The sequence below is a fragment of the Sus scrofa genome, chromosome 14 (assembly GCF_054392235.1).
Source record: "Sus scrofa isolate SSC_HxYL_T2T_F1_AM1 chromosome 14, Sscrofa_HxYL_maternal_Yorkshire_Landrace_v2.0, whole genome shotgun sequence".
NCBI lineage: Eukaryota > Metazoa > Chordata > Mammalia > Artiodactyla > Suidae > Sus > Sus scrofa.
Window position 1 is genome coordinate 134,241,910 of NC_139396.1, and position 27,977 is coordinate 134,269,886.

The window sequence follows — 27,977 nt, forward strand, 5'->3', positions numbered from 1 at the left end:
TGAAAGGAAGAAACCATCAGGCTCCTTAAAGCTTCCTAAGCATCTTTCTAACAACAAATACCAGAGCCAGTTGGGTCATATTTCTGTATTCTCAAATCGGAGGGCTGAGGTTCACCCAGTACATGGTGTATTTTGCTCTGAAGAAAGCTACCCTGAATGCAAATTAAGTCTCAAAGCCCTACAAAGGACAACCAGGAAAGCACGGTCCCTTCTAAATCCCCTTGGGGACCAGGCTCCCCTCTCCGTGTGTCTGTGTCTGCGGTGAGTGTGCGTGGGTGGGGGGGCTGGGGTGGGGGAGGGCAGGGGGCAGGAGGGAGGAGAGAGACTCCACGCAGTGATTATGTGGAGGGGATTTGCTATGTCCCTTTTCCTCCTCCCCCTTCTTTCTTTGTCCTCTTTCTCCGTGTTCCTCTCTTTGTCCCCCTTTCCTCGTCCCCTTCTTCTGCATTTGTCTGGGAGGATCCTGGAGTGTTCTTTTGATCGACTCAATCTTTCTCTGGCACTTGAGTTCTGATTGGCCGAAGGACTTAGAGGGGAAAAAAAACTTTAATTAAGTAGATAATCTCCTCTTTGGAAGTTTGGCAGCTCCATTTCACCTCCCCTTAACTCTGTTTGGGATCGCTTACACCAAGGAAGTTGGGGTTTGAGGAGAATTCTCCCCCACTACCACTGAGGAGACTACTTTTCCATCTTACCTCTCGTCTCCCAAGTTTTTAGAATTTTCTATCCTTGTTACTCCAGAGGATTATGTTGCTTATGAAGCCTTCTGTGTGCATCTTTCTTTTTACCTGTGTCCTCCAACTCAGCCACACCTGGTAAGTAACCTAGACTCTTACCTGGAACTGGGAATAGGTACATGTATGTAATCTATTGGAGAGAGCTTATTTTCATTTCTAGAATTGTAGGAAGCCTTGGGATCTCCTCTAGGAAAAAAAAAAAATTGTTCTATGGACTAAGGTTCTTCCTAAATTTATGGCTGGTTTTAGTAAAGCTTTAGCAATAAAGGCATGGATTAAAAGATGGAAGCAGTCTCACTTTTATAAATTGCTGGACCATAAATATTCTAAGTAGTCTTGGGGAAAATGGACAGTAGATTTTTTTTTTTTAATTATCAAATCCTGATGTCAGCGTTGCGGATAAGAAGAAGGTGGTTCAAAGCAAGTTCTACTGTGTGTTGAATCTGACCTTTGAGGTAAAGACTGGAGACAGAATTCAACAGGATCTTATTTTGTACTTTCGGACTTTAATTTTTTTCAGAATATTCTAAGTAACTGCTCATATTGACACTTCCTAGAGACTAAAAATTTATTTGAGCTATTGAGTTGGTTTTGGGTTAACAAACATATTCAAAATAAGCTATTTTAGAAGTTTAAACTTCTCTACAAATTTATTTACTTTATTCCATTTACACATATTTCCAAATTGCTCAGAAAATGAGAAAATGTGTGTGAAAGTACTTTGTAAACTATAAACCATTGCAGAGAGGATAGATGATATTATCATCATTTTCATTAAGCTCTTGGAAAACATATAAGTATCTATATAAGGAAATGTTAATAAGCAAGTGTGCAATAACATACAGAAGTAAGACCTGGGAGATGCATGTTGCTAGGGTGTTTGGAATTTCTCCCCAGTTAAGATATAAACTCAGTTTCTCTCTTTATCAGTTCCAATTTTGCCAATCTATGTTGCCAAGATATAAATCCAATCACTACATAAACTGTTGAGAAAACAAGAATGGGAATTTCTTTGCTGAAATCAGTTTTCTCTGCTAGTTGAGAGTGTGTTCTTATCGTAAATGAGAATAGCCATCTTTATTAGAGAGTGGATCAGAAGTATGCCCAATTACTACAACGATTTGCAAGTTAATGCAATAATTAGCAACACTTCTGATTATAAACTGAACCACCAAATAACTGGTCAATTTTTAATTGGCATTTTCATTAAATATTTCACGTTTTTTAAAAAAATCTCTCTTCTCTGAGAACAAAAAGACAAAAGGGAGAGGAGACTATTTCAGAGCATTTCTACTAACGTTCATGGTATTCTTCAGCTGATTCAGTATCAGCAAAAGAGAAACACGAGATTCCTCTCCCCAGTCACCAGGGCAGTGTGAAGAATTGTTCTATAAAAAATACCTTTACTGTGTGTTCCTTCCCTGCTGGAGGGGGTCATGTTCATTTCATTCCAATACTGACACAGCCACACTGAAAGGTGGCTGGGTTGCTTGTCTGTCCAAATTCAAGTGTCTGGATTCAAAAAGAGACAAGAAAAAAAGAGATGTGAAAGAAAGTTCTAATTTAAAAACAGGGTTTAAGAACCCCTTCTCGCCTTGCCTGACTTTGAGGAGAAAATGTACAAATCTCCTGTATAATGCAATTAGATTTTAATTGCTTTTCCCCTATAAGTCCCAGCTTGAATGAAACATTTATACTTTGCCAAGAGTCTGGTTTTGGTAGCACTGGAAAGCGATTTTTTACACTTCACATTAAATCTTGATTATTCTTATAATGGAACTATCAGGGTTTTGCATAAGGTCATCCTCGCCTTTGTGCCAGGCAGAGAAATTTGACCAACCGCAGCCTTTCAGAGTTTCTCTTAATACTTCATTATCAACCTTTTATGTAAGGACCTCAAAAGCATTTAACAAATAGAAAACCACAATTTCTGCTTGGCTGTTCAGTTGTAGGCTTTCCTGAAATTACTGTCTAAAAGAGCCCATCAACAGAAATTCCTGGGTTTGAAAAGGAGAGAATAAAGATGACATTCACCTACAATGTGCAGTTTTACTTGGTATCTCAGTGCAAGATAATTGGGGGGGGAGCATCCTCCACAGTTTCTTCTTGTTGGGATACTTCTGAGGATAATTTCCTTTAGTAACCTAAGAAAAATCTTCTCTTTGAATTTGCTTTTTTAATTTTAATGGCTCCAAAAAAATAAAAGAATGGGAATGCACAAGCCCATGATACAGCTAAGCAGATGGCGATGGTTACAGTGGTAGCCCGGGATGAACCAATTTGACTTTTCACTTCCAATATCCTTACTCATCTGGAATGAACAGGCCTAGAACGTGTTTTTCCTTAACTCTTGCCTTTCTTTTACTCCCAATGATGTCTCATAATGATACTGGGTTTTGTTCAGTTCTGCCTATTTCTCTCTCTCTCTCTCTCTCTCTCTCTCTCTCTCTCTCTCTCTCTCTCTCGCTGCTCCAATCAACCACCAAATCAGAAAGATGCACTAGGACACAGAAGTCCACCCTGGCTTTGCCCTATCCTTCAACAGAGATCACTACCTCTACTTCTTTCCAACGGAGTTCAACAGAGCAAGAATTTATCTGAAATCTTTGGGTTTTAAGGCGGCTTTTGGAATACATAATTCCTTGGTTCTCTTCAGGGATGTTTTTAGGGTAACCCCTCTGTGGCTCTCAAAATTTTATCTGCTAATGTCATGCAAGACCTCTAATTAACAAGCACTTCAATTACTGTGTGGGTGGGGTGGGGAAGTTGAATCCATATTCTCACCAAACATCATCTACAGTTTATTATTCTCTGCATATATGTGAAAATATTTTTCATATCTATTATGAACAATAAAATGCACATTCATTTAAAATGGTTGAATTCAAGGTACTTTGTTGTCACATTAAGTTTTTGTTGAGTTCTTCCCACTGGCAGATACACAAGGAACAGGTGCAGTCGAGTGAGAATCCACTAAACTTTGTCAGGTTAAAAAAGGGACTCTCATCCTTACGGAGGTTGGGAATCTCCAAAGTTTAGAAAATAAAAAGTAAAGTGTGTGAAATTGCTTTGGAATATGAAGATAATATGCCAATATAAAAGACTCACATGCTTAATAGCTTCCCTGCTCAATAAAAAAAGGTTATAGTCCATGAGAAAAAAAAAAAAAAAGGTCTGGGATTCATAGGCTAACACCGAGGAGGGTTAGGTTGGCAGCTGCACTGTAGGAAGTCCTTCTAAGGCTGGAGACATGATCACTGAAATTTAATTCCCATTTTCTTATTGATTTCTTAACAGCAGAGCCCTGTGCTTTTCCTTTCAGAGTCTCTGTATCTCATGCCATGGATAATAATGTTAATAATTATTATTATTTACTAGGGCTGTGTGGTCTGGGAGGAGACATATCATTACAGCTTTTCTTACAAAACCAGTTTGTAAGCGATGAGGAGGATGCTCCATGGTGCAGCTTCAATTTTTTTTTATTTTTATTTATTTATTTTTAATTAATTTATTTATTTTTTTTGTCTTTTGTCTTTTTGTTGTTGCTATCTCTTGGGCCACTTCCGCGGCACATGGAGGTTCCCAGGCTAGGGGTTGAATCGGAGCTGTAGCCACTGGCCTACGCCAGAGCCACAGCAACGCGGGATCCGAGCCGCGTCTGCAACCTACACCACAGGTCACGGCAACGCCGGATCGTTAACCCACTGAGCAAGGGCAGGAACCGAACCCGCGACCTCACGGTTCCTAGTCGGATTCGTTAACCACTGCGCCACGACGGGAACTCCAGCTTCAATTTTTTTTAATGTGTGGATGCTAATATGATACAAAGAAGGATCTCCTTTTTTGTGATATTATATAAATGGGGGTATTTTTGGAAAGGGCAAGAAGAAAAGGAGTTTCAAGCCAAACACTCTCTCTTCCATGGAAAGTTTCCTTTTTTTTTTTTTTTTTTTTTCCCCAGCTGGGAAAATCAGTTTAATGCTGCTCTATACTGGGTAGTACTGTTTTCTCTTGGGACTATTAAAAAAAAAAATCCCTTTTTCCTGGGATTCCATTTCTTCTTTTCTTTTTTTTTCCAACTGATATGATCCAATTATCTTTATCTGCTGGTTAATTACTATTGCTATTATAAATCAAGACATTTAGAAAGGATTTTATTTGTTTCCATTTGGGGGAAATGATTTTTTAGCTAAAACATTCCAAAAATTCCACCAGAACTTTGCCATCTACTCATCCTATAGACTTAGTTCAGGCATTCCCTCCTCCAGGAAGTCTGTCCAGGTCAAATTAGCTACCCCTCCTTTTGCCCTCATTGTATACAGTGGTAGGTTAAGCCATGGTTGTATTTGGCACATTTTATTGGAATTTTGCTTTTGAATGTCTTCTCCACTAGTCCAGAAACTCCTCTAGGATCAGACACCTTGCATTATTTATCATTGTGTCTCATGTCTATCATGATGTCTGGAAATGAATGACAATTGTAATAAGGGGTAACTTGCTATGCAGGCAAGCGCTGTTACAAGTGCTCTACAAATCCTTATGCTGATCCTCTGAAGTAGGTACTATGAACATCTCCATTTTATGGATGATGAAACTGAGGTCCAGAGATCTTAAGTAACTTGGTAAGATCACTCAGCTAGTAATGATCCAGACGGAATGTGAACACAGAAAACAGGATTGTGGAGCCTGCAAGTTTAACCATTCTACCCTACCAGCAGCACATGCATTTTGAATTGAACTACTCATATAAACTATTTTACATGAGGTGAGAACCATGACAGGAAAATTTTAACCACAATTTAAGCTGAATCTTTTCCTGAGTTCAGAAATTTTCACGAATAGGTATCAAGTCTCAGAAGTACACCTTTTTCGTTTTCTAGTTTAAAAGCAGAAGTTTCCTAGTTTGCTGAAGTTCTTACTGCCATACTGCTGTAGACCTGAGAAAGAGTAATTTATGATTAGCCTTGGTTCTGCCCCATATCCTGGGACAAAATCTATACTCAGGAATAGTAATAACGTGAACCAACATTTAGTGAGCATTCAGTATGTAACTTGGCCAAAGATACACAGCTTGTCTTTGGTGAGTCAGGAATTTGACTCTATACCACCTGCTACTCTGAGCCACTAAACCATCCTGCATCAGACAGAACCCTGCTTTGTTTCCTCTGCCCATGACTTGTAGCTCAGTAACCAGAACACTGGACCATGTTCTTTCTTGTTATGGCCAGACATCTTTCTCTGTCTGGCACTCCAATTCTTCTGGGAATTTTTAACAGTTTAGTCTAATAAACATGCAGAAGTCTGACACTGAGAAACAAAAGCTTGTCCCTAATGAGTATTTTTCTTTTAAAAAGTATTTCTTCTGTTAGCTTATTTAAATTGTCTCTTACATGTATTTATCCATAGAATTGATACTTATTTCATTTCTTTCATCTCACTGAAAACTGTCTGCAATTTCTTTGATTGGGATTAGATTAAATAAACTGGCTTTTGCCCCAAACCTCAAATTACCTGTTCTTTTCAACATAGTGGATTTGCGTTCGTTTGGAGATCAGTACAAAAACTATCTGTACTGCCTCTGATGTTAAAAGTTTACGTATAGCATAAGGAAGCTCTGCTTATATTTTCCTAAGAATAAAGACCTATATTTGTTGCATCTCTTAGGATTTCCAGGAGTCCAAGAGTTATTATGGGTACACTCCATTTCATTGTTTTTCATTTAACAGCTTTTAAATAGACACTTGGAATCTTTAGAGCTCTTTTGCCTTTTGCTTATCAGAGTAACTAGCCAATGGTAAAACTAAATTCCCCAGGATCCCTAATTCAGGCACATGATGGAGAGATGTGTAGAATAAAAGTATAGTGTTGGCCTTCAAAACAAAAAAACAAAACAATCAAAACCAAAAACCCTCTTTCCTATTTCCATCAGAAAGGCAGAGGAGAATTCATAGGGCCTAGAGAAAGAGGTCAATACAATTTTTCTGAAGACAAGCCCTCATTTTTCAGAAAGCGGATTTTTCTTCCTTGGTAAAAGATCAGGCTGGGTTAACAGTTGGGGGAACTCTGAGCTTGGTTCACATAAATAACATTCCTCACTGCCTCCCATTTGAAATATACCTACACTCTGAGGGCCTCTCGAAAGAAACTACCATCCACTTTGGACAACTCTCATAAGCCAAACTTTTATGGTTTGTTTTTCTCAATCTTTATTGTCGGCTCTTGTTATTGATCATATCATTTCACTGTATGCTTCTAAGGTCAGAGTTTTCTCCAGGCCAAGAGAAATCCGACCATAGGGGGATCATTTTAATTCACCATTATCTGACCAGTTTGAATTCACTTTTCTTAATAGGTTGTTTTCCCAACTGCAGCATCCTCTGGTTCCAGCACAGTACAAGGCTATGTGCCAGTAGTTTCAATAAGACCCTGTAAGTGAACCATTAGTTCAATCTTTCTGTGCTACTCCATAGATGAAATCCTTATGTTTGCTAGGCTAAGCTTAAACCAGCCAGTATTAAAAGAAATTTCCCTTCATTCAAAACTGTAATTCTTTTTTGCTACCATAAATCGCAGTGCTTTTGCTTTACTCAGGCTCTCCAGATTCACCGTATCAGACTTCGAAGGTTTCATTTCACACTAATACCCAAGATAATAAATAGTGGACCATTTTATTCTGTTCGGCATTTCTTCATGTTAATCCAAGTCATCTGGTAGAGCCTAGATTGCACAGAGTATTGATTCTGCTCAGATTATAATTCTGTTGTTTAATTTTATATTATGAACATTTTCATTTTCTTACAAAGACAGAACAGCATACATAATGAACCCCCATAGCTCAGTTTCAACAGTTATCACCCGTTGGCTAATCTTATTTCATCTATACTTTTTGTAGCACTGTCAACTGCATATGTTTCCCTTTGTCTAAATCTTCCAAATGTTACCATGGTTCTAAATAGGAAAAAGAAGGATAGGAAAAGGAAACTTGAATTGAGAGAGATCTTGAGCCAGTAATTAGAGTGAATCTTGAGGACATCATACAGATATGACTGCCCTTGGGGGGGGGGATCAAGAATAAAATTAATAAAAGAGAGTTTATTCAAATACATATTTGAGCTTATTTCTGTCTGAGCTGTGTAGCTGGTTAGTAAAGGCATCAGAAAATTGATAGTTGGGTCAGATTGAGGAAAGAAAAATTCTACCATCCATTTGGATTTAGTAGTGAAAATGGCACCAAAGTGCCAAAGCCTGTCAATTTTGCTACCTTAAACTGGTCATCGGGTTGTTTTGTAGGATAATTCTTAGCTTGGTATAAACAGACTGACTGATCCATCAATGCAACTGAGAACATGAATATTTTCTAAAGTTTGCACCATAGGAACCAACATTACAGTATCTTACAAAAGAAAGAAAGAAAGAAATCCTTTGCCTCCATAACAGTCTGGAAGAGGTTCCTGCAGTCCCATGCTTTCTGGGAACAGTGGTTTGAGCTGTTCCTTAGAAGCTTTCTCTTAGAGACCCCGGAACAGAGAATGAGTGCAGCTTATTCCCAGTTAGAGTCCTCATTGACATGCTAAGTGCTGAAATGCTTTTTTGTAGCTTAGTGTTTCTCAGCAGAGTTTGCTACAATACAGAAAGAAGGAAGGAAATGAGGACACGGAATGACAGCCTATCCTCTATAAAATATCCTGGAATACAAATGACTTTTCAGTTTCAAGGGAAAAGATTATCCCTTGAAAGTTTGTGATTTGCTTGGGAAGGAATCTGCCTGAGAGCCTCATGGTACACAGTGGCCTGTGGGCCATTATATGGTCTTTGCCGGTAGTTACTTGGCAAGGGCTAGACTGGAGATAACATAGGATTTTAGGATACGTAAAGACAGCTGCTAAAACTGAGGCATCTGCTTAACTTTCTTAGGCAAGTGGTTTACAAGACTTTTTTCCTTAATATTTTAGGGTACTGCCTTATAATATAGAAAATTTACATTTCTATAAAACAGAATTATTCATAGGGCTGAATTCCTTTTGAAGAAAGGGAATTTAAATCAGTGAAATAGATTATGGGGATATGGCTACAACTGCACATTTGTTAATTTGTCCTTTTATACTCATCTTGAAAAAACCTTCACTCGGCCCCATTCTTCACTGCATCATTTCTCTTTCCTTTCACATCTGTATTCTTTCAGTGGACCTATACTAGCTCCTTTCATTTCATAACTGCTTCCTTGCTTTACTCTGGCCTCTGTTCTATTTCTTGATTGAAACAGATCCCTCCACTGATATCACCTTTGTTCCCTCTTGACAAATTTTTAAGTAGGAGGAAACTTGTCTTTGAAATTCTGAATACTTCTCTTTCCTTCAAGACTTCGGCTATCTTGTGCCTTCTATTTCCTAATCCCTTCCCCTAACTAAATAGGAAAGAGCCTGATTTCAATTATTTCTACTTTACAATGGATAAGAATCAGTCATGCTGGTCTCTCTTAGAAAAAGCTGCATCTCTCTCTAATTGTACAGTGAATTGTTTCTAGCTTAAATATCCTCAGGCATTGTCAACAAAGCTAGTGAAAATTTTGGGGCCAATGAGATATTATTTCACAGTCATTAGTAAGGCTTGCCTTCTATGTACATAACTGTGTGTGTGTGTACACATCTGTGTGAGCGTGTGTGTGTGTGTGTGTGTGTGCACGCGCGTGCGCTCTGTCTGTGGGTCAGACGTTATAGAGACTAGAGTCACAGTGAAACCAGCTCAGAAAGAGCTGTCTTTGGGCTTTCCACGTCCCAAGGCATCTCATGAGTTCTATGAGGTGAAAAACCTAGCCATCAGGCATTTATTCTAAGAGAAAGTTGTTTTACTGGAGCACCTTCTGCTGCAGCTCCAGGCAGCTCCCCTGCTCTGGACTCTCCCCTTAATCTTTTCACCCTTTTCCCCTATACTTTCTGTACCAAATCACCAGATGGAGATCTGTACCTACATTTATTCAAAACCACTTCTCCTTTTCTCTGGGCCATCACCCAAAATTGTAATATCAGAAGATCCCTCCTAATGCAAGCCAACTAGAGCTTCATGACCCAGAGACTTTTTATGGCCTTCCAAGGGTAAGGAGAAGCCCAACCTGTTATTCAAGGACTCGTGGGGAAAGTGAAGGGAGACAGAACAAAGGATGGGATCAGAGGGTGCTGAGATGCAAGTCCTGGGCGTTGAGAGGAAAACAAGTTCTGGAGAATTACATTCAGAACCTTTGTTTTTTAAAATATGTAGGGGGAAGGAAAAGGGGAATCCTAAGTTAAATGGAAGCTACATCAACCACTGGAATTCGAATGTATCTGGGAACACTTGGCAAACGAGTAAGGCTAGCCTACAAGAGGCTTTCCTGGGAGGGAACTCGGATACTGAGAAAAGAGGGAGTCATGCACATAAACTTGGCCCAGTAACAAGGTCCTGGTCATGAAAAGGGAGAAGTAAGTCTGCAGATAGCACGGTGCTGGGGGCTGCTGGTCCTGTGCCTATCTGTGCCACGGGCTCTACAGAATCGGGCATGTGTCCTCACCATGGCTGCCAAACAGCTCACTGTACAAGGTGATGTGCTACAGACTGCTTCATGGGCTATGCTGGCTTGGAGAAAGCCCCCCAAAAGGAAGATATGGGTCACACTAATTAGATAGTGGCTTTACCAGCTCATCCATAATTAGCCATAACTGACAGAGAATTGGAACTTGCACTTCCTAAGGGGGTAAAATAAATTTCTTCAAATGGTATCAGATGAAGAAGGGCTTTGCAAATTTTAGTGTATGGATTTATGGGTAATAAATGTTAGTTAAAAAAAGATAAACAAACAAACAAAAGAAACTTGGAGGTTTTCCAAGAGCTAAAAGAGAAGCTGTGGCATTTGTATTTGGGTTAATCCAAAGTCCCTCCCCTCCTGCCCCAGCTCCCTGGGAAAAAGTTTTGCTGGTGATCAGGCTGAATTGTGCAACAGACAATTCAGGAGGCCATGTCGCCCAAGAGAAAAAGCTGTACATGGTTGAAAGCTATGGGTGTTGGTGCCCTAGATGAAAGAATTTTGAATTGCGGTCAGATTGTAGCCAGATTACAGCCAATGAGGTGAGGCAAGGCTAGAAGATCTCTAGATTAGAGAAGCAATGGGAAAAGGAAAGTCCACAGGGCTCTGCTTTAGCCGTCAGCCACAACTTCAAAACCATCAACACATGTATGTGTGGATGGTTCCTTAACCAGCGTTCAAAAGATATTTAGTAACGAAGAAAATAGCAAAGACTTAAACACACATTAAAAGGAAGTGGGAAGGAACTTTTACTGTTGCCATTAGAGGAACTGTGGCTACAGGTAGTGAAGATAGGACAAAAGGACACAATTTGGCCAATCTGCCCAGATGGGAGCAAGTGACAACCTAAGCTGCTTATGGTGAAACAGTGAAACATTACTGTGAGAGCTCAGAGTGAATGACAAGTAGAGGAGGAGGGAGAGGGAGAGGGAGGCAGAGAGAGAGAAAGAGAGAGAGATCAGATTGCTGTCTCAAATTCTTACTGTTGGTAAATTAACTTGGGAGAAGAATAAAATAGCATTAGAAGCTTGTAGGGAAAACCGTAGATCAAAAAAAAAAAAAAAAAAAAAGAGTTAAAGACTCACTGCAGGGTTTGATTAAAGACTTCCATGAGTAGAAGTAGTTAACATATTTCCTAGAGGACAGAGAGCCCTGGACAAAGATTCAGAATCCTTGCAGGCATTTTCCTTCCTCCCCAATATTTGTGTCTTGGTATGGGAATGTGGGCATAAACAGGGCAGCTATAATTGCCAGGAAAATACTATAGAAACCAAGGAAAAAACGGCAGGGAAGGAAAGAGGTCCACAGTTTTAATGCTGAATACAATCAGAGACTCAGTCCCTCAAGGCAGTGACCAGTGAGAGCTTTGGAAGCTACAGAAACCAGAAGGTGCTCCATCCAGATACAAAAGAAGAAAACGTCTACCTATTTGTTACTGTTGCAGTTGGAGTAGCCATTTTCCAGAATAATGAGGCAATAATTTGAGCCTTCCAGGCCCTCACTTTATACCTAGGTATCAGATGCTTGTAGGTACCTCCCTCTTCTCCCTCTGAATCAATGTTCCTCAAGTTGGACTCTCAGAATCATCTGCAATATAATTATCTCAGGAAAATGTGCATACAGATTCCTACCACCTACTCCCCCATTACCACTGCTCAGCAAAAGTCTCTGGAGCTGGGATCTTTCATGTTTAATAAATTCCCCAGAAGAGTCTCATGCACTCTACAGATAATATGTCCAGATTGCTTTCCAAATGCCTTTAATGAAGTCCATTCCCCAAATCTCTGGCACTCCAGATTACGTATATCTGAATGTATGTCACATTTTTATTTTTACATAATTACAGATTTGCAAAAGGGTGCAAAGAAATGTACAGGGAAGCCCCAGGCACCCTTATAATTGCTATAATAATTATGTGAGCTTAAAACATGTAAAGCACTAAAAATAGTAGTCTGTGTGCGAAGAATAAATACTCAATAAGTTGTACAGTTATATATGTATAAAAATTGAAAATGATGATACAGGTTAAGCACTCAGAAGAGCTCCTAGCATAGCCAATATAGCCAATAAATGTTAGATATTACTGTGTGATAGAAATTAAATTTTATATGGTATCAGTATATATACTTGGAAGATTAACAAAAGGAGAAGAAATAATTATAAAATTTTTATTTGGCAGTATGAAAACAAAATTAACTACAGTTATTTATGTAAATTGCTTGCTACATATGCCTACTTACTATGAAGCCCAATGACAATTATATATGGCATTAAGTGTGTCAGATTAACTTTGCTAAAAGTTTTGATTATAACATCAGCCTCTGTGTATATATGCTCCGTGTTTATTGTCTGTTGCTCTTATGGAACAATCTTCTGGTCCTCTGCTCACAACGCTAGACAACTAATGGGAACACTGCCTTGCCACAAACCTCCTTGTCATATCTACCCCCACCCAGTCTTTTTTCAGTCCGTATTATCCTAGAAATTTCTGTTGATTCTGATGATTCTTCCATTATTTTTTCAAAACCCTTTAATTTGTTTTTATAGAGAATTTACTATGTTCAGGTACTATATTGGGAGCTGGAGGAGATACAATAATAATTAAGGCAGTCCTACCTAACATTTATTGAGATATAATTCACACATTATAAAACTTACCTCTTAGAATGTACAGATCGATGGGTTTTAGTATGTTCACAAATTTGTGCAATGCTCATCACAATCAATTTTAGAACATTTTCAACACCCTAAAAAAAACCCATATCCATTATCAGTCACATGCCATTCTTCCACCCCTCAACCCCTGGCAGCTGCTGATCTACTTCAGTTTCTATGGAATTGCTTATTCTGGATATTTTGTATATAAAGCTTTTTGTATCTGGCTTCTTTCACTGAGAATACTATTTTCAAGGTTTATCCAAATTGTAGCATTTGTCAGTACTTGATTTATTTTTATAGCCAAATAATATTCCATTGTATGAACAGACCACAATTTACTCATCCATTCATCAGCTGATAGACATTGGGTTGTTTTTACTCTTTGGCTATCATGAATAATGCTGCTATGAATGCTCATGTATAAGTTTTTTGCTGGACCCATGTTTAAAATTTTCTTGAGTAAATACCTAGGAGTGGAATTTCTCAGTCATTGGGTAACTCCATGTTTAATCTTTTGAGGAATTGCTAGACTAGTACTGCAAAGTAGCTGTACCATTTTTGTAATCCCACCAGCAATGTATGAAGGTTCTCATTTTTCCACATCCTTGACAACACTTGTTACAGTGTTGTTGTTGTTTTTTTAATTTTAGTTTAGTGGGCATGAATTCTGATTATATTTTTTATTTGTATTTCCATGGTAACTAATGACGTTCAATATCTTATCATATACTTAGTGGACATGTGTATGTCTTCTTTGGAGAAATGTCTACTCAGATCCTTTGTCCACTTTCAAATTGGGTTATTTGCTTTAAACATTCTTTGGTTGTAAGTGTTCTTTACATGTTCTAGATACAAGTGTCTAACCAGATATATGATTTGCAAATATTTTTTCCCATTCTGTGGGTTATCTTTTTACTTTCTTAATGATGTCTTCTGAAGCACTGAAGTTTTTAATTTTGATAAAGTCCATTTTATCTATGTTTTCTTTGGTTATGTGTACTTTTGGTATATCTAAAGCACCATTCCCTGACAGGACATGAAAAATTACACCTATTTTCTTCTCAGAGTTTTACAGTTTTAGCTCTTACATTTAGGGCTGTAATCCACTTTTAGTTAATTTTCATATGGTGTCAAATAGGGGTCCAACTTCATTGTTTTGCATGTGGATATCCAGTTGTCCCAGCACCAATGGTTAAAAATACTAAGAAGAGATAAGATTTAACAGAACAGGAGTTCCCGTCGTGGCGCAGTGTTTAACGAATCCGACTAGGAACCACGAGGTTGCGGGTTCGGTCCCTGCCCTTGCTCAGTGGGTTAACGATCTGGTGTTGCCGTGAACTGTGGTGTACGTCGCAGACACGGCTCGGATCCCACGTTGCTGTGGCTCTGGCGTAGGCTGGTGGCTACAGCTCTGACTAGACCCCTAGCCTGGGAACCTCCATGTGCCTTGGGAGCGGCCCAAGAAATAGAAAAAAGAAAAAAAAAGAAAAAAAGATTTAACAGAACAGTATGAGCAAATGCACACAGGCATGAATGCATGGATTTCTAGGAATAGCAACTTGTTCAATTTGACTAGAAGATTGGACAATGAAGGATAGTTAATGGGAAATGAGGCTGGAAAGATACATGGGTCAGATTATGGAGGGCCTTGAGCATCCAGAGCTGGAGAACAACAAAAGATTCTTGAGCAGGATGACATCAGAATTGGGCTTTCAGAAAAGTGATCTAGCTGTAGACTACACACTGAATCAGAAAGGGATAAAAACTCTAAGTAGAGAGGTCAGTTAGTGGAGCGTCTGGGTCAGAGGTCACAACTAAGGCTGTGATAATGAAAGTCACTGAGACAGTAAGGAAGAAAATAGGGAAATGGTACAGAGGTAAGATACAGGTCTTAATAACTGATTGCATGTTAAGAATGGATTCAGAGAGAGTTAAGACAGTAAAGTCAGAAGGGGCCTGGTTTGACAGGGAAGAAGAGTTAACTTTTAAACATACTGTCCTTATAATTTGAAACATTTCCAGTAGAGAAGTCTAACATTCATTTGACAATGCAGACCTGGACCTCAAGATCAAAGACAGGGCTGGAGGTAAAGATTTGGGAGACGTTGCATAATCATGGCGTAAGACTTTGGGCATGAATGAAGGATTCTCTCCTTTCCCCCATCTCTCTAGATTGCTGTTCCTTCTGAGTTTCCTCAGATGATACTTCTTCCTGCTCTCACCCCTAAATGTGAGTTCCTTTGCTCTTTCATTCAACAAATATTTACTAAATGCTGACTATCCTCAAGCACTGTTCAAGGCATTGATAATACTTGGTGAATAAAACAGACCAAAAAACTCACAAGAAACTGCCTAACGAAGCTTACAGTCGAGTGGAAAGAGACAAAGAATATACAAATAGAGATGTAAAACCTAGTGTTCTAATGATGAAAAGTGCCATGGAGGAAAATGAAGCAGAGAAAGAGGGTGGGGAAGTTGCAGTTTTAAGTGGATGATTCAGTAAAGCCTTAGAGAGAATGACACATTTGATTAAGAGGCAGCTGCAGGTGGAGGAACAAGCTATGTGGATATATGAGTAAAAAGCATTCCAGGCAGAAAAGGCAGCAAGTGAAATGGTCAGAGGCTGGAGAGGGCCGGGTGTTTTGGAGGAACAAGGGCACCAGTGCAGTTGGAGCAGAGTAAGTGAGGGGAGAGGGGAAAGTACCAGGAGATTAGGCCAGAGGCATAACTGGGGGCCAGATTGCATAAAATCTTTTTTTTTTTTTTTTTTTTTTTTTTTGGCTGTGCCCATGGCATGCAGAAGTTCCTGGTCCTGGGATCAAACCTGTGCCACAGAAGTGACCCAAGCCACAGTAGTGATAATACTGAATCCTCAACCTGCTGAGCCACCAGGGAACTCCCAGATTGTATAGGATCTTATAAATCACAGTAAGAATTTGTTTGCACTCTATGTGAGATGAAAACACACACAAATGAGAGGATTTTGAGCAGATATGGGCAAAATTTGACTTATATTTTAAATGGATCACTCTTTAAAGGGACAAGTCATTTTGAACACAGGATATGTGAGAATAGGATGGAAGCTGGGAGATCGGTTAGGAAGCCTTAACAATAATCCAGGTAAGAAATGATGACAACTTGGACCAAGGTGACAGCAGTGAAGGTGCTGAGAACTGGTTAAAATATGAATATATTTTGAGCCGGAGCTGGCAAGAGCTGGTGACAGATTGTATACAGGCTGTAAAAGGAAGGAGTCAAAAATGACTCTAAGATTTTTGTCTGGCAGCTGGAAAAAAGAACTGTCCTTTCCTTAGATGGGGAAGACAACAGAAGGAGCAGGTTTGAAGTGGTGGCAGCGAAGATCAGGAGTTCAGTTTTGGATGTGTTAAGTTTGAGCTGCCTATTAAAGACTAAAGTGGAGATATCAACAGTATAGTTGGATACGCAAGTCTTGCATTTAATCAAAGGTCTGAAAAGAGTTGGGAGGGTCCAGAAGGACATATACCTTTTGACTGACACCCAACCTGGGGGGTAGGACCATCAGCAAATGTATATAGGGGGAAGGGGAAGCTTGTGCATCTATTGAGTAGTATACTGCTTGGACCATGTTGCAAAGAGCTGCCTCCATCTTTCACTGTTTATTAACATCTTTCCTTTAATCATATAACTGTCCCTAGGTGGCACCCCTACAAACACTTAAATTCCTCCTTCTTTGACTCTCCTCCCACCTTCTCACATTACACACTCTCTGTGCTCTCCATAACCTTAATCTCCAAAAGGACATCTTGCCACTGTTTGATTCACCAAGAACAAAGTCCTCTTCCTTTGGTGATCAGGCCAAGGATATACAGTCTTTTCTTCATACTGGATATTTTGGATAAAAGTAACGCCTACCACGTGTTTCAAATATGTCTACAAATACCTTGGGGGTTAACAACCCAAGTCAACTCATGGGAATATTTTTCCATATAAGGCCTACAGTCGTGTCCCATGGCAGATGCTCAATTAAATCCGACTGATTAATCAACTGGGCTAGACCAGCATATCGCACAAATCTTCACATACTGTAGGATCTTCAAGGAAAGAAGAATCCTCTAGCATCTCTGCCCATCACGCCGCGTGACTCCAACTCAGTACCCTCTTACAGGAAGTTCCTTGACCCAGGCTCACAGCAAAGCTTTTACCTATGGTTGCCATTCAGTTTTTGTTTTGCTGCTCTGTTTTCCTTCCTTCACTCTTGTGGAATGGCAACCAGCCTCTGTTTGGCCTGGAAATGTCCAAAAGTCTTTGAAAGTTATCCCTCACATAAAGATTGCCCTTCTGAGCCATAGTAAGCTCAGGTTCCTTTCTCTGAGGCACAGGACTTGGCTGACTTCTCTGATACCAGCCATTAAGGATCAGAAATTTATCTCCATGCAAAAAATTACTTTTAGAAGAGATAAGCAATGAGGTACTGCTGTATAGCACAGAGAACTATATCAAATCACTTGTGATAGAACATGATGGAAGATAATATGAGAAGAAGAATGTATATATATGCATAACTGGGTTACTCTGCTGTACAGCAGAAATTGACAGAACATTGTAAATCAACTATAATGAGAAACTTTTCTAAAAAAGGAAATAATCACAATCAAGAGCACAAAAAGAAAAAAAAGAAATTTATCTCCAAACCCATTCAAATAGTTTTGAATTTATTTTTTGTGCTCTGCTGGTGCTACTGCCCCGAAGATAATAGTGCTTCTTTTAATTCAACTTAATTTTGTGTGCCAAGCTTTAAAAAGTAGGCCTTGGTTTGGCTAGACTCTAGTCTTTTGTGATTTTTCTAAAATTCTCTTATATTTCTTTCTGAATCTTTTCCATCTTTTCTCATATGGCAGCCCCACAGATCATCAATACTGTTTTTCAAAAACTCCCCACACTTTAGGTGTTGTGTGTGTTCTGTATGAAGCCAGCCAAGCTATTTTGGCCCCTGATGAGAGACTGAAATTTCTCAGCCTATTTCATTTCCAATTTGCTTTCTGATGATGGCCAGAACCTTACTGGCCTTTAGACACACAGATTACACCAACTTTCACGGAATAATACATAACAATTCCCATGTTACTTTTTATAATAGAAAAAGAAAGATAATAGGTGACATATTTGGATTAATTTTCAAGTGCCCATACTGAAGTTCATTTGCCAAATCTCCAGCACTCTTCATTATGTATTTAATTTTTAATTTTATATAATTATAGATTTGCGGAAGGTTGCAAAGAAACATGCAGGAAAGTCCCATACACCCTTTCCCCAGCCTCCCCCAGCGTTAACATCTTACAATGGATAGAACGATATCCGTGAAGTTTATTCAGACTTCACCAGTTTTGCATATACTCACTCATTTATGTGTGTATGTATATATTAATGTAGGTATGTGTATAGCTTAATGCAACTTTGCCACATGTATAGCTTTGCAAAACCACACCACAATCAAGACACTTTACTATCGCCATAGACTGTCTGGTATTACCACTTTATGGGGGTATCCACCCGCATTCATAACCCCTAGCAACCATTAATCTATTCTTTAGCTCCACAAAATGATGTATTTCACTGCTGTTACATAAATGAAATCGTGCAGTATGTATCCTTTTGAGATTGGCTCAAATGACAAGAAAGTGAAATGGCCTTATTGTTGATATAGAGAAAGTTTCAGTGGTCTGGATTGAAGATTAAACCACCCACAACCCTTCCTTAAGCCAAAGCCTATCCCAGAGCAATCTTACTTTTTTTAATCCTATGAGGGCTGGGAGAGGTAAGGAAGTTGCAGAAGGAAAGTCCAAAGCTAGCAGAGGTCAGTTCATGAGGAATAAGGAAAGAAGCAATCTTCATAAAATAAAAATGCAACAGGAAACGGCAAATGCTTACATAGAAGCTGCAGTAAGTTATCCAGATTCCAGATCAAGGTAAGAAAATTAATGAAGGAAGCTACACTAAACAATAGATTTTCAATGTAGAGGAAAGAGCCTTCTACTAGAAGAAGATGCCATCTAGGACTTTCAGAGCTTGAATGGAGAAGTCAATGCTTGGCTTCAAAGCTTAAGAGGACAAGCTGACTCTCTTGTTAGGGACTAAGGCAACTAGTGATTTTAGCTAAAGCCAATGTTCATTTACCATTTTGAAAATCCTAGGGCCCTTAAGAATTATGCTAAACCTACTCTGCCTATGGTCCATAAATGGAGCAACAAAGCCTGAATGACAGCACCTCTGTTTACAACATGGTTTACTGAATATTTTAAGCTCACTTTTGATAACTACTACTCAGGGAAAAAAAGACTCCTTTCAAAATATTACTGCTCACTGACAATGCCCTTGGTCACCTGAGATCTCTGATGGAGATGTACCATGAGATGAAGGTTGTTTTCACACCTGCTAACACAACATCCATTCTGCAGTCCATGGATCAAGGAGTCACTTCAACTTTCCGGTCTTCTTTAAGAAATACATTTTACAAGGGTAGAATTGACATAGATAGTGAGTCCTCTAATGGACTTCAGTAAAGTAAATCAAAACCTTCTGGGAAGGATTCACCATTCTAGATGCCATTATGAACGTTCATAACTCATGGGAAGAAGTCAAAATACTAATATTAACAGGAGTTTGGAAGAGGTTGATTCCGACCCTTCTGGATGACTTTGAGGAGTTCAAGCCTTCAGCAGAGGAGGTAACTGCAGATGTGGTGGAAATGGCAAGAGAACTAGATTAGAAGTGGAGCCTGAAGATGTGACTGAATTGCCGCCATCTCAGGATAAAACTTGAATGGATGAGAAGTTGTTTTTTCTGGATGAGCAAAGAAAGTGTTTCTTGAGTTGAAATCTACCCAGGATAAAGAGGCTGCGAAGATTGTTGAAATGACAATAAAGTATTTAGAATATTACATAGACTTAGTAGATAAAACAGTGGCAGAGTTTGAGAGGATTGACTCCAATTTCCTTTTTTGTTTGTTTTTCTTTTTGACTCCAACTTTGAAAGAAACTCTACTGTAGACAAAATGCTATCAAAGAGCATTGCATACTACAGAGGAATCATTTGTGAAAGGAAGAGCCAATTGACCTGACAAAATTTATTGTCTTATTTTAAAAAATTGCTGCAGCCACCCCAGCTTCAGCAACCACCACCTGGATCAGTCAGCAGCCATCAACGAGTCCTGACCCTCTATTAGGAAAAAGATTAAGATTTGGAGTTCCCTTTGTGGCTCACTGGTTAACAAACCCAGCTAGGATCCATGAGGATTCAGGTTCAATCCCTGGCCTTGCTCAGTGGGTTAAGGATCCGGCATTGCAGTGAGCTGTGGTGTAGGCCGGCAGCTACAGCTCCAATTGGACTCCTAGGCTGGTAACCTCCATATTCCTTGGATGCAGCCCTAAAATAGCAAAAAAAAAAAAAAAAAAAAAAAAGAAAGAAAGAAAAAAAGATTAAGACTTGCTCAAGACTCAGATGACGGGAGTTCCCATTGTGGCCCAGTAGAAATGCATCTGAGTAGTAACCATGAGGTTGCCTTGCTCAGTCAGTCAAAGAAGACTCAGGATGATGGTTAGCACTTTTTAGCAATATACTTTTTTTTTTTTTTCTTTTTAGGGCTGCACCCAAGGCACATGGAAGTTCCCAGCTTAGGGGTCATATCGGAGCTACAGCTTCCAACCTATGCCCCAGCCACAGCAGCCCAGGATCCGAGCTGAGTCTGTGACCCATACCACAGATCATGGCAATGCCAGATCCTTGCTACTGAGCAAGGCCAGGGATCGAACCCACAACCTCATGGTTCCTAGTCAGATTCCTTTCCACTGCACCACAATGGAACTCCACAATAAACTATTTTTAAATTAAGGCATGTACATTGCTTTTTGTTTGTTTTGGCTGTGCCTACAGCATGTGGAAGTTCCCAGGTCAGGGAACAAACATGCCGAAGCAGCAACCCAAGCCACTGCAGTGACAATGCTGGATCCTTAACCCACTGTGCCACAGGAGAACTCCTGTTTTTTAAAGACATAATGCTATTGCACATTTAATAGGCTACAGTATAGTGTAAACATAACTTTTATATGCACCAGGAAACAAAAAAATTCAGTTACTGGCTTTACTGCAGTATTTGCTTGATTACAGTGGTCTGGAACCAAACCAGTAATCTCTCTGAAGCACGCCTGTATATTTGCTGAAGTAATCCTTTTGGCAGCAGAAATGAATTGGTGTATCTCTTTTATGTTCTGTGGTTTTTCTCCCTTCTAGGTCAGTGAACAATTTCCTGATGACTGGTCCAAAGGTAAGAAAAAAATTCTTTTGATTTATTTGGATTTCACTCAGCTGCTGCTGCTTTTTTTTTTTTTTAGGGCCTCACCTGAGGCTTATGGAAGTTCCCAGGCTAGGGGTCAAATCGGAGCCACAGCCACAGCAACGCAGGATCTGAGCCACATCTGAGACCTACACCACAGCCCACAGCAATGCTGAATCCCTGACCCACTGAGCAAGGCCAGTGCATCTTCATGGATACTAGTCAGATTCGTTTCCGCTGCACCACAATGGGAACTCCTCATCTTAGCTTCTTAACTGGAGACTATACATGTCAATTTTTCTTCATTATATCCATACCTCTTATTATGCTGGATATATTACAGGGAGAAAAACTGTCGCACAGAAAGGGTTAGGGACACACTGCAAACCACACAGCAAATTAGTGTCAGAGCTAGGACAAGAACTCAGGAATACTGATTCTGAATTTATGGCCAGAATTTCCAGAGCCAGAAAAGTTTTTTTTTACAGTGTCAGGTTACAGTTGGCCATCCTTCTCAGCACTGGGTGGGATGCAGTCTTCCATCTTTAAAATGCTGGTACTGGTGGAGTTCCCGTTGTGGCACAGCAGAAACAAATCTGACTAGGAACCATGAGGTTGCAGGTTTGATCCCTGGCCTCGCTCAGTGGGTTAAAGCTCCTGCATTGTTGTGAGCGTGAGCTATGGTGTAGGTCTCAGATGTGGCTCAGATCCTGCGTTGCTGTGGCTGTGGTGTAGGCTGGCAGCTGTAGCTCTTGATTCGACCCCTAGCCTGGGAACCTCCATATGCTGCAAGTGTGGCCCTAAAAAAAAAAAAAAAAAAAAAGATGCTGGCACTGTACTGCATGATCTTTAAGTACATTTCCAGCTACAAATGCTCTTTTTTTTTTTTGTTTTTGGTTGCTCCTGTGGCACGCAGAAGTCCCTGGGGCAGGGACTGGACCCACACCACAGCAGCAACCCGAGCCACTGAATCTTTAACCCACTGAACCACAAGAGAACTACCAAAATGCTCTTTCTAAACTAGTAATAGAATGAGAACACCTAAAAATTTGTGAACGATGTAATTGGGGCTCATTTTGGAGTGACAGAACACTATAGTGAATAGAGGTAGTGAGATCGGTCTAACTGAAACCGATTTTCATTCCTACTTCTACCATTTGCTAGTGGTGGGACTTTGAGCAAACTGCTTTACATCATTTCCCTGAGCCTCAGGTTTCGAATCTATAAAATGGTACCTATTTCACAAGGTTATTTGTGATGTTAAATGAGACAGCATATGGAAAGTGCTCACTCTCCTAACTCTGGAGGGATGGGAACGTGCCCAGGAAAAGCACTTGGCCACTTTAGTGCAAATGCCTCCCAAGGTCAGCTGCTGCAAGTCTGAAGTTTGTGTCCCTGCAGGCTTACCTGATCTACTCCAGCAGTGTAGCTGCTGGCGCTCAGAGTGGCATTGAAGAATGCAAATACCAGTTTGCATGGGATCGCTGGAACTGCCCTGAGAGAGCCCTGCAGCTGTCCAGCCATGGTGGACTTCGAAGTGGTAAGGAAAGCCTTGGCCACAGCTCCCTGGACCCCCTGGCCACAGGTTAGACCTCCACTCTCCAGGGATGGCCCCCTGCCTCCTCTCTCGCCTTGTTCCTCAGCTGGTCTCTGCTTCCAGGTCATCTCCCTCTCTGGGATCTTCGGTTCCTTCTCCAGGTCCTCCTTCCTATGTATAGGGCTTTTTTCTTTCTTTCTCAACACCCTCACTACTCAACAAGTGGACCTTGTCTCAGCCCCAATCCCATACATCCTCAGCCTCCCAGTTGGCTAAAGGCTTTCTCAAAATATAACATCAGGAGGTAGGTAGGGGTCATAAATCTCCATGCTTCTTAGCCTCTTTCTTTTTTTTCCCTTTTTTTGTCTTTTTAGGGCCGCACCCTCGGCATATGGAGGTTCCCAGGCTACGGGTCGAAGCCACAGCTATGCCACAGCCACGGCAATGTGGGATTCCCAGCCACATCTGCGACCTACACCCCAGCTCACGGCAACACTGGATCCTTAACCCACTGAGCGAGGCCAGGGATCAAACCTGCGTCCTCATGGATACTATTCTGATTCATTTCCACTGAGCCACAATGGGCACTCCCTTAGCCCCTTTCTTCCACAGGCTCAGCAGCAAGGTACAGACAGACAGGGCAAGTGGGAACTGACTTGGAGACCAGGTTCCCATGGAGAAGAGAAAAAGTGGCCAACCGGTTAGTGAAAGAGCTGCCAATCAGGGATTCTTTTCAGGACTAGTTACCACCTGCCTCTCAGACTTCAGTGTTCCAGGAGGAATTGGGGATGGGTTCTTCACAACCTGGCCTTCAGAGTCTCCCCCATTTCTTTCTCCGGCTCTTTCCCACCTAAATCCCACTCACATGAACAACAATCTAGCCACCTAGTCATAAAAGATGGAAAGGGAAAGGAACAGGGCTGGAGCAGAGGCTATTAGGATGGAGTAGGGAAAGGAGGGTATCAGGATGGTATTAGAGGCGTGTCTTTGGGCAGTAACTCCTCCCTCTAACTCGCTCCATTTTTGGTTCCTGCCAGCTAATCGGGAAACGGCATTCGTGCATGCTATCAGTTCTGCTGGGGTCATGTACACTCTGACTAGAAACTGCAGCCTTGGGGATTTTGACAATTGTGGCTGTGATGATTCCCGCAATGGGCAACTGGGTGAGTAGTGATACTGGGGGTGGGGAGGGTGGCCCAGTAAAGTCCACCTAAGGAAAAACTTGGTGGGTACTTGGTGTGGTGAAGAAGCGTTTTATTCTTCTAAATCTGAGGAAAATCAGGGCGAACCAGTTTGGCCTCAAACCCTACAGGGACAAACCAGGCTAAATGTAGGTGAGGGCCCTTCTCTGACTGTGTGGTTTCCCTAATTTAAACACAATAATGATAAAAGAACACTCTCTGCGGACTCTATCCTAGTATGATCTCGAACATAGGGGAAACGAACGCCCTTCTACGCCGCCTCTCCCTGTCTCCTTTCCACTGTTTACCTTCACTGCCTTGTCCAATCCTCTGCCCTCCAGCTCACCTTCCAACTGCTGCTCCATACTATTTCTTTTTTTTTTAATTTTTTATTGTTATTTCCCCAATACAGTTTTTCCCTACTGTACAGCATGGTGACCCAGTTACACATACATGTATACATTCTTTTTTCTCCCATTGTCATGCTCCCTCATAAGTGACTAGACATAGTTCTTTGTTCCATATAATTTCAATTGCGCCTCTCTCTCCCCCTCAGGACTCGCGCTTTCCTCACCTTTTTCCGCGCCATTTTGTCCCGGCCATCGCTGGCGGAGCACGTGCACGCTGTGCGCAAGGGCCGGAAACACTGAGGAGGGCGGGCAAGCACCTGGCTGAGAATTCCCTTGTCAGCTACTTACGTCATACGGCCCTGCGCAGGGGATTGGCTGAGGCTGGAAATAGGAGCACAAAGGTGGCAAAAACAAATCTAGGGTGACAGTAACCTGGAGACAGAGCACTCGCCCCACCTGAATCCTTCCCCAAACCCACTTAGAATCAGTAGCCCAGGAGGCTCCGCGCCCGCCCGCCGTAACGGCCTTTTTTCCCACCGCACGCTTCCAGGGGGCCAAGGCTGGCTGTGGGGAGGCTGCAGCGACAACGTGGGCTTCGGAGAGGCAATATCCAAACAGTTCGTAGATGCCCTGGAGACAGGACAGGATGCCCGGGCAGCCATGAATCTACACAACAACGAGGCTGGTCGCAAGGTGAGTCCCGCAGCCCCTGGAATCAGGCAGCTGGCTCCATGAACCCACTGCCAGAGCTAGGTGCGGACAGCTCATCAATTCATTTATCAGACTGGGGAAATGAGGTACCAGGCCGGCTGGCCACGTAGACTAGCTAGACGCTTCGCAACCCCCTTGAGGCCGAGGCTCCTCACGCGCTTAATTCCTGGCTTGCTCACTCCTAGCTCTCTCCTCAGGCAGTAAAGGGCACCATGAAACGCACATGTAAATGCCACGGCGTTTCTGGCAGCTGCACCACGCAGACCTGCTGGCTGCAGTTGCCCGAGTTCCGAGAGGTGGGCGCGCACTTGAAAGAGAAGTACCACGCAGCTCTCAAGGTGGATCTGCTGCAGGGTGCTGGCAACAGCGCGGCGGGCCGCGGCGCCATCGCCGACACCTTTCGCTCCATCTCCACGCGGGAGCTGGTGCACCTGGAGGACTCCCCGGACTACTGCCTGGAGAACAAAACTCTAGGACTGCTGGGCACCGAAGGCAGAGAGTGCCTGCGGCGCGGCCGGGCCCTGGGCCGCTGGGAGCGTCGCAGCTGCCGTCGGCTCTGCGGCGACTGCGGCCTGTCGGTGGAGGAGCGCCGCGCGGAGACAGTGTCCAGCTGCAACTGCAAGTTCCACTGGTGCTGCGCGGTCCGCTGCGAGCAGTGCCGCCGGCGGGTTACCAAATACTTCTGCAGTCGCGCGGAGCGGCCGCCGGGGGGCGCGGCTCACAAACCTGGGAGAAAACCCTAAGGGCCTCCTCTCTCCCTTCTTGTTTCCTTATTTGTCCTTGGCTTCTTTTAGAGACCCCAAATAGAGGAATCTAGGGAATAGGGACTCCACACTACCAAGGCCAGGGATCCCGAGAGGGAGAGACTCTGCATTCTCTCCGATGCTTGCCACTTCCCAACCTGTTTCCACAATTCCTCTGCGCTCTCCTCGAGCTATCTGCATCGTCCGCTCACCACACTTAGCTCTGGGAACCGTTTTGAGAGTCTGAGCTAGTGATTTTTCTCAGACCAGGATGTGTACAGGCGTTCCTCCTCTCTGTCCTCGTTGCCCTAAAGCCTGTGGATCTTAGAAACTGGAAGAATGCTTCTGAGATATGCAGGGTCCGGGAAAGCATGGCTTTTCGCATTTACTCATCTCTCCCCGCCCCAAGTTTCTGCTGAAAGGTCTCCGCTGTAGCCACGTCTTCCTTCTGCAGAGGCCCTCTGCTGGCACAGGCTTTCCAGGAATCTCTGCCTTCTCCCTTCTTCTTCTTCCCTCTTTCCTTGAAGGGATACTGAGGAAACTGACCCAGGCATAAGCATGTCTTTGGGAGTCGGTCCCCAGAGGGACGGGCTGAAGGTGGAGGAGGTGGGGACCCTACAGTGTGGACCTGCAGAAAACCAAGGATGCCACTTGTGATAACATGCTTCTAAGGGACTTTGCCAGTGGGAGAAATGACCTTCCTAGACAATCACCCAAGGTGCTCCAGACACATCCCCACATCTAGGAATGATGTAAGACCAAACTGTCAGTCATTTCCTACCCTTTAAAGTAAACTTCTTTATATTTCTAACCTATATCCTCCTAGCAATCAACTTTACCCCTTCTTTTCCCCCAAGTATCTTATTCCCCTGAGTCAAGACTGAGATAAATAAAGGCAATTTCCCATTGAGAATTTGCACCTCTGAAGACAGGTCATGAAGAAAGAGAAGCTGTGACCCCTTCCTTTTCACTAACCTGATTCTCAAACAGGCAGGATTCAAGGCATTGGATACCTTCCTTCATTAGGTAAAACCTTGCAATAAAACTGTTGCTAATAGGAATTTCAGCACCTTGAACCTTAATTTATTGCAGTGACTGTGATATACACATCCCCCCACTCCCTAGGTATTGAACTTGTTCTTGGGGATATAGGGAAGGGCACATGGAAGACATAACCTCTAGGCCCTCTCCTCCCTCCAACCCTGCCAGGATACCATCCTCCCATAAGCCTCACTTCCCTGATGGCCTAAGTAGTACTCCTGGCCTGACTGAGGCTAATCTGCCAAGGTTTAACAAATCATCCCCATAAATCTTCCACTAATACATTCACTCAGTAGTTAGGATCTTGCTGCTTGTGGTGCTTGAGTTTTCTGGTTCTCTTCTCAGAAGGAAGCAGTGCACCAGGGACTTGATGAAATAGGGCTCTGGGAAGGGACAAACTAATCCCTGAAGGACCCTCTGCAGCCCAAAGAGCTTCCCAGTCATCTTCCCTCCCGGAAATAATTCCTGAGTCTAGGCACCAGGTAGCTCTTCCAGAGCAGAACTGGTCAAATGCTAGACACCCTCATCTCAACTCTTGCAGAGGAGAGGCGAGCATAGAGGAGGTATGGCTCCAAGTGGCTAAAAGGGGCAAAGGCTCTAGGGGCGAACCTGTGAGAGTGGAAGGGCTGCCATGTTCCGAATTGAGAAACAGCCCAAGCCCCTGGCCTCATCCCTACACATCTTCTGGTCCCACTAACACCGAGGAGAGAGATTCCCCTTCCCTCCTTACAGGGGACACGCTTCCTTTCAGGGACTCCTAGTGCTTCATTCCCAGTTCAGCCAGCAAAAGGCCTTTTGCTCCTTCTGTCAGCTTTGATCTGGGCCTCTTGAATCTCCCAACTTGCCCTCCATCCCTCAAGCAGCTGTTCCACTTGGCAAAATTACTTGATAGTGTACAGTAAGAAAATCTGGCAAGGCAGCTAGAAAATATAAAAATACAATGTTGGAAAGGAAAGCTGCATTTTCCAGGAGGTCTCTCAGCATACAAGTAGGAGAACTACTGTGCTTCACATATGATAATTCCAGGTGGTACTCAAAACATGTCATGCTGTCATAAAGTTCTTTCATTGGTTCTTGTTTTATATTCCCAAATGGATATGATTGATATGATTCATTTGCATCTATAAAGAAAACATGGCTGAGCTACCTTAG

At 42.0% G+C, this 27,977-nt stretch overlaps 2 protein-coding genes across 4 annotated transcripts in view; one reads left to right on the forward strand and one right to left on the reverse strand.

Moving 5' to 3' along the window:
* Positions 1–24,628, reverse strand: part of PKD2L1 (polycystin 2 like 1, transient receptor potential cation channel) — a 187,292-nt gene extending 162,664 nt beyond the window's left edge. Inside the window, exons 1-3 of one of the 2 annotated variants that reach the window (XM_084995149.1) lie at positions 24,555–24,628; positions 12,952–13,040; positions 2,139–2,249 (exon numbers count right to left, since the gene is read on the reverse strand). The gene's annotated coding sequence lies outside the window, so the exon portion shown is untranslated. The remainder of the gene's footprint in view (positions 1–2,138; positions 2,250–12,951; positions 13,041–24,554) is intronic. The other variant, XM_084995148.1, reaches the window with a different exon arrangement.
* Positions 591–27,976, forward strand: WNT8B (Wnt family member 8B). Of its 2 annotated transcripts, XM_084995162.1 has the most exons (7): positions 591–815; positions 15,124–15,181; positions 21,220–21,253; positions 22,664–22,802; positions 23,837–23,962; positions 24,881–25,023; positions 25,239–27,976. In XM_084995162.1, coding segments are annotated over exons 2-7 (990 nt in total). In that variant the 5' UTR covers positions 591–815; positions 15,124–15,179; the 3' UTR covers positions 25,785–27,976. The 2 variants fall into 2 exon arrangements, with proteins under 2 accessions (XP_084851288.1, XP_003125637.4); XM_003125589.7 differs by lacking the exon at positions 15,124–15,181.
* Position 27,977: the final 1 nt, after the last annotated feature.